Source organism: Saimiri boliviensis, chromosome 2 (genome assembly GCF_048565385.1).
Source record: "Saimiri boliviensis isolate mSaiBol1 chromosome 2, mSaiBol1.pri, whole genome shotgun sequence".
NCBI lineage: Eukaryota > Metazoa > Chordata > Mammalia > Primates > Cebidae > Saimiri > Saimiri boliviensis.
Genome location: NC_133450.1, coordinates 759,881 through 772,883, shown reverse-complemented (window position 1 = coordinate 772,883; position 13,003 = coordinate 759,881). Strand labels below are relative to the sequence as shown.

The following is a 13,003-nucleotide window of genomic DNA, read 5'->3' as shown; positions in this document are numbered from 1 at the left end:
TAATCCCAACCTGCACCTTTGTGGTCACTCATGTCTGCTGTCCACAGCCCTGTGAGTTTAATACCCACGACACTCTGCACTGGCCCCACCTGCTCAGTTAACAAAGAAATCGGGTCCTTGGTGACAGTTCTGTTAAAAGGTTTAATATTCAAATTACACATTAAATAGGGTCAAACAGGCAGCAGCAGTTTTATTAAGCATCTAGTTAGTCGGCACGTGTGTGGCGGAGGAGTGCCGGGTAACGGAGTAACAGGGTGGGCAGCGCCCACCGCGATTCCAGAGGAAGTCGGGTCGCTAGGTGAGTTGTAAGTGATTGCTTTCCCTGCGGCGCCGTCTCCCGCCCACCGGCTCCACAGCCTGCTGCCGGCTGTCTTGTCTGAGAACTAGCAGCTGGCTAATCTACCTGGAACTAAGGCCAAAAGTGATCAGCCCTTTCGTTCTGGAAGGAGAGCTGATCTCATCTGTCACCTGAGCACAAAGCAATACTTAATCGGAATGAAAACTACCCACACGTGTGAAGCTTCTCGGAATTGTCAGCTATTACTGGCCTAAGACCTGGTAAATGTAGAGCTAGTGCTGGGCCCTGACCTGGAGATCTAACAGACTTGCCAGAAATGCCTGCGCCCAGACTGAGGAGACCTGGGGCTCAGGAAGACGCTCGGAAGGCCTGCCCTCTGTTCTGTGGAAACTGCAGGCACGGCCCCTCGATCACATTGTTTGCTCTTGGTAAAAGGAGTCAATGATATCTTTGTACTTCTCCAAAACCGTGAGCCGTTTCAGCTTCATTGTGGGACCTAAAAGAGAAATTGGAAGAAGTGAGTTAGGCCTCGGCTCTGAGAACGTGTGCGGTCAAGACTCGCACTGTGAGTCCCGTCACTCAGGAATTAAGCCAGACGGTCAGGACAGTCAGTAGCCAGCCTCCAAGACAGCGATGGCTGCTGGTATTCACGTGGCCTGTGTGTAGTCTCCTGCGTCATTCCTCTGGTTGTGGCCAGTGGAGGATAGAGGAAGGGTTGGTATGTCACTTCTGAGAATAGGTTATAAAAGACTGCAGTTTCTTTTATGTACGTAGGGAAGTGGGGGAGGCGACGTCTACCTTATCCTTGCCCTGCACCCATTTTTAGTCCTCAGTCCATTTATTCGTTGTCTCTTGAATGAATAAATTGTTGGAGCAATTAAAAAAAATAGACTAGGTTTCTGTCTTGGGCTTTCTCTTGGACCATTCTTCCTGGGCAAGCTGGCTGCCATGTGGTGAGGACACAGGCAGCCCGGGAGAGGCCCACTGGCCACACACCGGCCAGTAGCCAGCAAGGAGCCGAGGCCTGCCAACAGCCAGAGAAGTGAGTGTGGAGGGGACCCTCAGCTGCAAGTGACTGCACCCAGCTCACATGGACGTAATCGCACGATGCAGGCCAGAACCACCCAGCTAAGCTGCTCCTGAATTCCTGACCCACAGAAATGTGGATAATACGTGTTTATTGCTTTAGGCTGCTACATTCTGGGGGGTCATTTGTTACACAGCAGTGTATTCGATGACTAGTACACAGCATCTCTGCATTTGTGGGAAAGTTCATACAGTGTTGGACGTTATGCTTTGATGGTTGTGATGGGCGTAGGGGAGTCCAGGTTCTGGGGAGCCCCTGCCATGGTCTTTATGAGACGTCTTCCCATATTACTTTCCTTGACCTCGATTTCCCCCCTCTAAAGTAAGGCTGACGGAGCTCTGACTCGAGGTCCTGGGTGGCTTAAAATGCCTAACTCACTCTTGACTGTGTAACTGGAAACTTTCGGTGTTAAAGTCATTGTATTAACTACTTAAAGAGGGCATCTTCTGTCTGGTTGACCTTGCATTCAATGTGCTGGCAGCAGATGGCCAGATAAGCTCAGGGTCTCTTGACTGCAGCTCAGCATTGCTGTGGACAGTTGCATCTGGGTTCAGCCGTGGTGAGTTTGAGGGAATCACACTGGCATAACTGTTTCCACCTCCCCCATTCCATGAACACCCCACGAACATCTCTTGGCTACAGCCTAGAGTGGCTACAGCCTAGAGTGACCTCAGCCGAGGCTGCACTGGAGCCCTCTCCTGGTTCTGTGGGCAGTGGTCCAGGGCAGCCTCATCCCTTTACCTATCACACAAGCCGACTTTCCAGAACATGACAGTAGTCTCACCCCTAGAACCACATGACTCCAGCCTGAACACCAGCAGGGCCTTGGTGTTCGCCTGGTAGTTCCGTTGTAATTTTAGGAGAAAATGGTCCCATAGTCAAGGCCAAGTTAAATGCCATGTTCAGGTTAGAAAGTTCTAGGATATATCTTGTACATTCAACAGGCTCTTCATAACCACAAGCCAGGGCACTGAGCCATCACCCAGATTCCTGCCCTGACCTTGACCTTGCTGCTTCTGCTTCATAACGGGCACCTCCTAGGCACTGCCATGGCCTCTGCCTTCCCACACCGCCCTTCCAATAGTGAAGAGAAAACCTACCCAGCTCTCCACCCGAAATGGAGAAGTCTCTCTCGAGAATCACCCACTTCTGGATGTGGTAGGGCCGGGCCGCCGCGTTCATGTTGACCCTCCGGATCCCCTCTTCGATGGCCTGGTACACGGCCTCATCCTTCCTCCCCACGATCTCGGACACTGTGGTGGCTCTGCTGCCCACCCGCTGGCAGAACTCCACAGCTTGTTCGGTCAGATTATCAGTCGGGTCAGAGGTCTCTGGGTCCAGAGTGCACTGAAGAGCCAGAGATGAGATGAGGACCAAGCCTTACCCCACAAGACGTAAGCCCTGGTCCTGATCTTACTGCTGTTGGCAAGGGTGTGAATCATGTGAGCTCTGTTTCAAAGAGATGGTTCTAGAATGAGTAGCCACTACTGTGTTGAGCCTCCTGTTACTGTGGAAGGAGCAGTGGTCTCAGAATTAGAAGGCCTCGGTCAGTGATGTCATCATCTCTAAAGCAGGGACCCTAACTCCTGCCTGTCTGTAACCCGAGGCCCAAGTACCTGCCGAGAGCAAGGAGGGAGAGCAGCAGCGCTTTGTAAACTGGAAAGTGCAAGTAACACATAAAGGATCCTCACGGTGGCATGTGTGGGACGGAAGGAATTTCCACGTGGCACAGATGCTCCGACAGTGCAGGCAGCACGGACCTGAGTCATTTCAGAATGAAGCCATGAGATCTGCCTGTGCCCTGTGCTAAATGTGGCTTCTGCCAGCCAGACACACAGACCCCATCACTGGCTGTTACTTCTGAGCCGGAGCCCCCCACTCCAGACACACCTTCAAGGTGAGCAGCATGGACAGGAACTTTCTCTGGTCCCCGATCAGCATGGCGTTACTGATGATGGGCAGCTCCGTCTTCACGGCCTCCTCGATGGGCAAAGGGGGCACGTTCTCCCCACCAGCTGTGATGATTAATTCTGGGGAGGCAAGAATGTACTTCAGGTGCCCCAGCTGAATCACAACCCAGGCCTCGGCCACACCCCAGAAGCCTCAGGCACAGCAGGCAGCACAGCCGGAGATGCCCCCTCGCTGGGAGCCAGGAAGCAGTGCCAGACCCTCCGAAGCACCTCACACCTGCCGGGGGGGCTGGTGGCGGTCCCCCAAGGACAAATGCTCACCCAGGGTCCCCTCTCAGCTCATCATCCAAGACATCTCATCCATGCCCCTTCTGCCAGGCCCAGTTCCTGCCCCCGAATAGCCCGTGCCATTTTCCTTCCCTGCCGTTGCTTAATAACCACCATCCGTGGCACGCACAGCACTCACCACCATGCTAAGCACCTCACACAGAGTCATTCATTTAACTGTCACAATAAAACTATACTGAAGCAGATGCTGCTATTGTTTTTGCAGATGAGTAAACTGAGGCACAGAGATGTTCGGTAACTTGTCCAAGCTCACGTGCTAGTAAGTAGCAGAGCTAAGATTTAAAATCCAGTCCAGTTCCAGAGCCCATGTTGTCACCTGCCCTGCTAGGATGCCTCTCCCCTCGCTTGCACCCTTCCCGGGAAGGTCCCCCCTCCCCTTCTTTCCTTCCGTCCAACAGACTGCCAGGTGCTCAGTGCCCTGACCTATTTTCTGATAGTAATAATGGCTTCCTTCTAGGGTAGGTGGCAATGAATTCAATAAAATAAATTGCATGAATGCACAATTTTACTGATTTTACTGAGTACTCCTGTCCGTCAGTTCTAATTCAGCAAAGATGAGTTGGTCACATTCTGTGCGCAGGTCCTGTGCTGACATCGGGCACAGAATACAGCAAGGTTGGCCGTGGCTGCAAGAAGCCCACCGTGCAGTGGGGCAGTGAGACAGAGGGAGGCACAGGGGCTGCAGGGCCGGAGCAGGGAGGCGCCAGGCCCAGCTGCATGCTGAACATGAATGGGGGATGGCAGGCAGAGGCAGGTCGGGAGCCGAAGCTCACAAGCCTGAAGGGAGCTGCAGGTAGCAAGTGAGGCGGGCGCTGGAGAGGGAGTGGGCTGGATCTCGGAGGCCTCTCGTGCTGCCTGAGGAGCTGCGCTGGGAGGCGGAATGGAGTGACCGCAAAGCTCTGGGGCGCTCTGGCAGCTCCAGTGAAGAGTGGTCATTTAGGGGCAGGCCGGCTAGAGAGGAAGCCGTGACAGGTGTCTAGATGATCAGAGTTTGTCTAGGACAGCAGAAGTGAGGAGGAAAAGACAGACTGGAAATGTGGGAATACAACCACCCAGCCTCCCTCACATACTCATCACGGCCACCTCATTCCTGCCCTTTCTCCCCACTACCGCCCTCTGCATTCTTGCCAGCATCTTTTACCATTAGTAAATGATAAAAACCCTTAGCAAACTACAGCTGGAAAGAAACGTCTTTCACCTGTTAAAGAACATCTACAAAAATTTTACAGCAAACATACTTTAAACTTTTTTTTTTTTTAAGACAGAGTCTGGCTCTGTCACCAGGCTGGAGTGCAGTGGCGCAATCTCGGCTCAATGGCGCAATCTCGGCTCACTGCAACCTCAGCCTCCTGAGGTTTTTCCTGCCTCAGCCTCCCGAGTAGCTGGGACTACAGGTGTGCACCACCATGCCCAGCTAATTTTTGTATTTTTAGTAGAGACGGGATTTCACCACGCGGGCCAGGATGGTCTTGACCTCTTGACCTTGTGATCTGCTCGCCTCAACCTTCCAAAGTGCTGGGATTACAGGCATGAGCCACACGCCTGGCTAAAAATGATTTAATGATTATTTTTAATAAATAGAGACAGGATCTCACTATGTTGCCCAGGCTGGTCTCAAATTTCTGAGCTCAAGCCATCCTTAGCCTCCAGAGTGCTGGGATTGCAGGTATAAGCCGCTGTGCCCAGCCAAACATGCGTAGTGAATAAAATAATGCTTGTCTCCTGAGATCAGGAACAAAACAAGTTTGACCACTCCCACCACTTCTATTCAACACTGCCCTGGAAGTCCTAACCTGTGCAATACTACAAGAAAAAAATATATCATTTGTCATTATTTGCAGATGATATAGTTGTGTTTATAGAATATTCGAAAGAATATATACATTACTGAATTAAATATGTGGACTGATCAAGGTCGTTTGATACAAAGCCAATATGCAAAAAAGCAGTTGCATTTCTATATACCAATAGCAGGCCGGGCGCGGTGGCTCAAGCCTGTAATCCCAGCACTTTGGGAGGCCGAGGCGGGTGGATCACGAGGTCGAGAGATCGAGACCAACCATGGTCAACATGGTGAAACCCCGTCTCTACTAAAAATACAAAAGATTAGCTGGGCATAGTGGCGTGTGCCTGTAATCCCAGCTACTCAGGAGGCTGAGGCAGGAGAATTGCCTGAACCCAGGAGGCGGAGGTTGCGGTGAGCCGAGATCGCGCCATTGCACTCCAGCCTGGGTAACAAGAGCGAAACTCCGTATCAAAAAAAAAAAAAAAAAAAAAGAATTGTTTCTCTATATACCAATAGCAAACAGATAGACAAAAAAAATTTCACAGCAACGTCTGAGCTGAAAAAATTTTAGAAATGATATTATTTAAAATAGCATAAAAATTATTAGAATAAATACAAGGGCAGGCCACAGTAGCTCATGCCTGTAATTCCAGCACTTTGGGAGGCTGAGGCGGGAAGACCATGAGATCAGGAGTTCGAGACCAGTCTAACCAACATGGTGAAACCCCGTCTCTACTAAAAATGCAAAACTTCGCTGGGCATGGTGGCATGTGCCTGTAATCCCAGCTACTCAGGAGGCTGAGGCAGGAGAATCACTTGAACCTCAGGAAGAGGAGGTTGCAATGAGCTGAGATCACACCACTGCACTCCAGGAAGGGCGACAGAGACTCCATCACACACACACACACACGCACACACACGCACACACACACACGCACGAACTAAAATACAAGGAAAGACGTGCAAAAATCTCTAGCCTAACAAATATAGGCTGAATGCAGTGGCTCACACCTATAATCCTTGCACTTTAGGAAGCCGAGGTAAGAGGGTGGCTTGAGCTCAGAAGCTCAAGACCAGCCTGGGCAACATGGCAAGACCCCCTCTCTACAAAAATCGAAAATTAGCCAGGTGTAGGGGCTTGCACCTGGGGTCCCAGCTACGTGATCGGGATCATGCCACTGCACTCCAGCCTGGGCAACAACATGAGACCCTGTCTCAAAAATAAATAAATAAATAGCACATTATTGAGCGAAACTGAAAAAGACCTAAGTAAATGGAGAGAGAGATTTATCATCTTTGTGAATTGGAAGACCCAGTATATAAAGATGTATTTTCCTCACCAAATTGATCTACAGATTCAATGAAACCAAAAATCAAAATTCCAGCCAGTTTTTGAGGAAACATACAATGAAAAGTTCCCATGGAAATGAAAATGGCCAAGAATAGCCAACGTCGTCTTGAAGAAGACCAGGTCTCTGAGGACTTAACCGGATATCTAGCCCGGTCATAGAGCTACAGAAATTAAGACACTGGGTACTGGTGCAAGGATAAGCGAATAGAACAAGGGAACAGGGTACAGTCCACACAGAGACCTCTCACAGACAGTCACTTTGTCAAGGACACAGGTATCGCTGCAAGGCAAGGGGGAAGGGACCCTGTGTCAGTTGGATATGTATTTGGAGAAAAGCTATCTGGACCCTTACCTCTCATTACACTAGTTCTAAAAGGAGGGCCAGCTCTGGTTGAATGTGGTTTTCGGGCTGCTATCCTCCTGCCAGAATGTGGGTCCCCTCAGCTGCCGTTACAAAGAGGGACACCAGATGGTGCCCGAGGCACATCCAAGCAGCCACCTGTCGCTCCCGGGGTCTCCTGGGAGGGTCCCTGGCAGGGCTCACCAGCCTGCACATCCCAGGGCCCAAACGCCCCTCCCTGGGGCGGCCGAGCTTCCATGGCCACCAGCTGGGCCTGGGCACGGTCACACACTCCTCTGCGTGACGTCCACAAAGTGCTTTCCCCACTCGCTTAGCTTGTTCCGCCCACGAGGCCCTGGCGCGGGATTCCCTCGCGGGTGCCGCGGGCGCGACCCCCACTCAGGTGAAGTAGGTAGAATGTTCTTCCACAGAGGCATCCCCAGCTATTTCTGTCTCTGTGGGAAGTTTGTCTTATTTTAAATTTTCTCTCCAACGTGCATTCTATTCCCCATCATATCCGTGCCTGCATCTAAAAGTACACAATACTCACGCTCTTGGATCTCCTGGAAAGACTTGCCTTATTTCTCTAAAGGTCCCGTTTCCAGCTCCACCATTTACCAGCTGGGTGACCTTGGACAAGTTACTTAACCTCTCTGGGTGTCCTCGTTAGCAAGTTAGGGTTCGTAGAAGAGAGGAGTAAATAAAATGATGTCACTAACCGTGTGTGACACTTAATAAAGGCTCAAAAGTGGCCTTTATTGAAAGGCAGTGCTGGCTCTCGGCTGCTGCTATAAGCAGCAGTGGCAGTGGACTTCCTGCCCCCACCCCACTATAGCTGTCCGGGCACTAACCTTTTTGTTTTGGTTTGGTTTGGTTTGATTTTTGGAGACAGAGTTTAGCTCTGTCTCCCAGGCTGGAGTGCACAGCGAGGCGACCTCGGCTCACTGCAACTTCTACCTCCCAGATTCAAGCAATTCTCGTGCCTTAGCCTCCCGAATAGTTGGGATTACAGGAGCACACCACCATGCCCAAGTGATTTTTTGTGTGTTTTTGGCAGAGACGGGTTTTCCCCATGTTGCCCAGGCTGGTTTCGAGCTCCTGAGCTCAGGCAATCTGGCTGCCTGGGCCTCCCGAAGTGCTGGGATGACAGGCATGAGCCGCCGCGCCCAGCCTGGGGTGCTCACCTTTGAGGCGCCCAGTGATATAGAGGAAGCCGTCGGCATCCAGGCGGCCAGCGTCGCCCGTGCGCAGCCAGCCTTCCTCATCGATGGCTTCACATGTCTTGTCCTCCATGTTCAGGTAGCCCATGAAGACGGTGCGGCCCCACAGGCAGATCTCGCCAATGCCCTCTGCATCCTGGTTCACCAGCTTCACCCGACAGCCGGGCACCACCTTGCCTGAGCTGGTGAGGGAGGGGCCGGGAGACTGGTTAGAGGGAGGCTTCTCCTCCCAGCCCCCATGGGGGGTTCTTCACTGATGGCTAGAAGGTTTCCCCTCACAGGGCTTTTTGTATTTTTTTTTTCTTCTTTTTTTTGAGACAGAGTCTGGCTCTGTGGCCAGGTGCCAGGCTGGAGTGCAGTGGCTTGATCTCAGCTCACCGCAACCTCCGCCTCCTGGGTTCAAGCGATTCTCCTGCCTCAGCCTCAGCCTCTCGGGTAGCTGGGACTACAGGCACACACCACCATGCCCAGCTAATTTTTGTATTTTTAGTAGGGACAGGTTTTCACCACGTTGGCCAGGATGGTCTTGATCTCTTAACCTCGTGATTCGCCCTCCTCAGCCTCCCAAAGTGCTGGGATTACAGGCGTGAGCCACCGCGCCCGGCCAGGACTTTTGTATTTCGACAGGGGACTTAAGAGCTGAAAGGCAGAGTCAATTAAAGGGTTTTAGGGAATGAAGGAAGGAAGGAACGGAGGAAACGGTGACGGTAGAACTTGGAGCACAGGCTGGCAGGGAGGGCGGCTCTTGAAGCTCAGCAGCTGAACTGGTAAATCACTCCTCAGCACGGCCCATTAGGAGACTGGCCTGGTCCCCCTCCCACCGCAGCTGGCCCCTGGAACACTCTGGAGCACACCCCACCCCGGGACAGGGAGGGGCCGGAGGAAAGCTGCTCCACAGGTAGATCCCTGTTCGGAGGCCACCGGGGCTGTGCAGGCTGTTTTCAGCCACAGACATACACGACGCAGTGGCAGAGGCCACCCCCACTAGACTGGGGACGGTAAGCTGGGACGCGGCCCAAGGTGGCAGGGCTGGCTCTCGGGGGCTCCACAGCCCAGCGGCCAGGGCTCTGGGACCCCACTGGTGTGTAAAGAAGCGGGGGTCCCCAGGGCACTGAGCAGGAGGGCCAGCAAGGGCGCGCGGGCGTGCACGTGCGCGGCAGCCCCCGGCCTCACCTGTACAGCCGGTAGTTGTAGGGGCTGGACATGAAGTGGGGCCCTGAGGTCTCACTGAGGCCGTAGCCCGCGTACAGGCGCATGTTGAGGCCCAGGAAGAAGTGCTGTGTCTCTGCCGTCATGGGGGCCGCTCCATAGAAGCTCTTCTGACACTTGGCAAAGCCCAGTGCCTGGCGGACCTTGGCCAGCACCAGGTAATCTGCCAGTCTGGTGGTGAAGGGCTTCAGGTCGCTGGTGGGAGGAGGAGAATGGTTCACAGAAGAAATCACACACACGCACACACACACACCCCACACACACACATACACACAAACACACAGATACAAACACACACAACACAAAGACACAAACACACAGACACAAACACACACAAACACATATACACAGACACACATACAGACACAGACACACACACACATAAACACAGACGCACACACAGACACACAAACCCCCACACACAAACACACAAACATACACACACACACACACAAACACAGATACAAACACACACAAACACAGACAGACACAAACACAAACATATACACAGACACACACACAGACACACATACAAACACGAACACACAGACACACATACAGACACAGACACACACATACAGATGCACACACATACACACACACCCCACACACAAACACAAACACACAAACATACACACGAACACACAGATACAAACACACACAAACACACACAAACACAGACACAGACACACACAGACACACAAACACATAAACACGAACACAGACACACACAGACACAAACACACAAACACAAACACACACAAACACATATACACAGACACACATACACAGACACACACACACACACAAACACAGACGCACACACAGACACACCCCCACACACAAACACACAAACATACACACAAACACACAAACACAGATACAAACACACACAAACACAGACAGACACAAACACAAACATATACACAGACACACACACAGACACACATACAAACACGAACACACAGACACACATACAGACACAGACACACATACACACAGATGCACACACATACACACACACCCCACACACAAACACAAACACACAAACATACACACAAACACACAGATACAAACACACACAAACACATAGACACAGACACACAGACACACAAACACACAGATACAAACACACACAACACAAAGACACAAACACACAGACACAAACACATACACAGACGCACACACATACAAACACGAACACACATACACACACACAAACACACACCCCCACACACACACATACACACAAACACACAGATACAAACACACACAACACAAAGACACAAACACACAGACACAAACACACACAAACACATATACACAGACGCACACACATACAAACACGAACACACATACACACAAACACACACACACACAAAGACACAAACACACAAACACAGACACAGACACAAACACACACAAACACATATACACAGACACACATACAGACACAGACACAAACACACACATAAACACAGACGCACACACAGACACACACCCCCACACACAAACACACAAACATACACACAAACACACACAAACACAGATACAAACACACACAAACACACACATAAACACAGACACACACACAGACACACACACAAACACACAAACATACACACAAACACACACAAACACAGATACAAACACACACAAACAGACAGACACAAACACAAACATATACACAGACACACACACAGACACACATACAAACACGAACACACAGACACACATACAGACAGACACACACATACACACAGACGCACACACATACACACACACCCCACACACAAACACAAACACACAAACATACACACAAACACACAGATACAAACACACACAAACACACACAAACACATAGACACAGACACACACAGACACACAAACACATAAACACGAACACACACACACAGACACAGACACAAACACACACACATACACACAGATGCACACACACACATACACACAAACACGAACACACACAGACACACACACACGGACACATACACACATAGACACATACAGACACATACAAAAACACAAAAACACAAACACACACAGACACATACACAGACACACACACATACACACAAAAACACAAACACACATAAACACAAACACACGCAGACACACACACACACACACACAAAGGTGGTATTCAGTAAGAACACACTGGCCCAGCCATTCCAGTTGTCTGTTCCAGTTGGTTTGAACGTTGAGCCCGCCTGTCAACACGCAGGCAGATGTCGGTGTGCAGGCACACGGCTGTGTGCAAACGTGTCTTAAACCAGGAAGTCAGGCTGATTCCGCTGTGTACAGGTGTACAGGCAACAACACAGAAGCGTGCCATTTTGCACACACAATACACATGCACAGACTTGAAGTCTATACTCGTGTAGACACAGGCACCAACGTGGGACCCCAGTGAAGCCCACAAATGCTTCGTTCATGCACGTTCACTTTTCGTGTCTGTGCAAATGAAGCTGTGGGTGCACAGGCGTGTGTGCGCATCGCATGACACATCCCATTTCACAGACACTTGGGGAATGGAAACTCCTAAACTGAGACCAAGCCAGATTTCTGTCACTGACGCTCCCAGAGCACTGCGTGGGAATCCAAAAAGCCACGGAAAGGCAGCAAGGGGGCGATTTCGGAGGGGTCACTGGGGATGCTGAAAAGGCTGGAAAGGCGAAGTCCTCACCTCTGTGGTCCCTTCTCCAGCCACCCACTGAGGTCAGGAGACCCCAGGAGACTGTGCCAGGAGCTGCTCCTGGGAGGTGAGTTTCACTTCAGAGAAACCAACTCAGTCCTCCCAGCCAGAATCCAAAGGTTGAGTGACTGTTCCCAGCAGGGCCTGAAGCCCGGTCACGGCCGGGGCCTCTGCACGCGTTCTCCAGAGCTGGCCGGACGCTGGCGCTGGGACGGGCACGGCCTATCAGACCCTCACCGTGTTCCGGGTGATGACCCAGCCCGCCGCCTCCCCAGGCCTCCTGCCCGTGGACCTCTGTACCTGCCAGCACAGGTGAGGTTCTGCTCCAAGGTCACCGACATGGCCCACAGCAGCATCTTGCGCCGGATGAAGCCAGACTGAGCCGCTGCCTCCTGGATGCGCTCCATGATCTTCTCCCACACCCGGGGCACCCCCATGTGCGACGTGGGCTCCACCTCCCGCAGCGTGTTCACCAGGCTCCCCTGTTCACACCGCAAGAGGCAGGCCTGCCAGGTCAGGGACAGCTGGGGACCAGGGGCCCCCTCTCGCCAGCCTGGCGTGCAGATGCCTTGCAGGAATGCCAGCAGCATACACTTGCTTGACGGGCACCCACGCACACAAGGTGTGGCACATACTGTTGGCTCAATGGCCTTCGCCTCCCTCTGCATGCGGAACCCTGGTAGCAGGCAGCTGTCAGGCGGCCAGTGCCTCCGAAGGACCCCAGTCTCGTCCCAGCCCTGA

The 13,003-nt window shown here is 51.8% G+C and overlaps 1 protein-coding gene across 5 annotated transcripts in view; it reads right to left on the bottom strand.

Annotated features, from left to right (window-relative positions):
- Positions 1-121: 121 nt before the first annotated feature.
- Positions 122-13,003, bottom strand: part of ACSBG1 (acyl-CoA synthetase bubblegum family member 1) — a 67,619-nt gene continuing 54,737 nt past the window's right edge. For all 5 annotated transcript variants that reach the window (XM_010330822.3, XM_010330825.3, XM_039468693.2 and 2 more), the window contains 6 exons: positions 12,563-12,744; positions 9,514-9,744; positions 8,305-8,522; positions 3,276-3,415; positions 2,486-2,732; positions 122-794 (listed from right to left, as the gene is read on the bottom strand). In XM_010330822.3, coding sequence (XP_010329124.1) covers positions 709-794; positions 2,486-2,732; positions 3,276-3,415; positions 8,305-8,522; positions 9,514-9,744; positions 12,563-12,744 — 1,104 coding nt within the window. In that variant the 3' untranslated portion in view covers positions 122-708. The remainder of the gene's footprint in view (positions 795-2,485; positions 2,733-3,275; positions 3,416-8,304; positions 8,523-9,513; positions 9,745-12,562; positions 12,745-13,003) is intronic.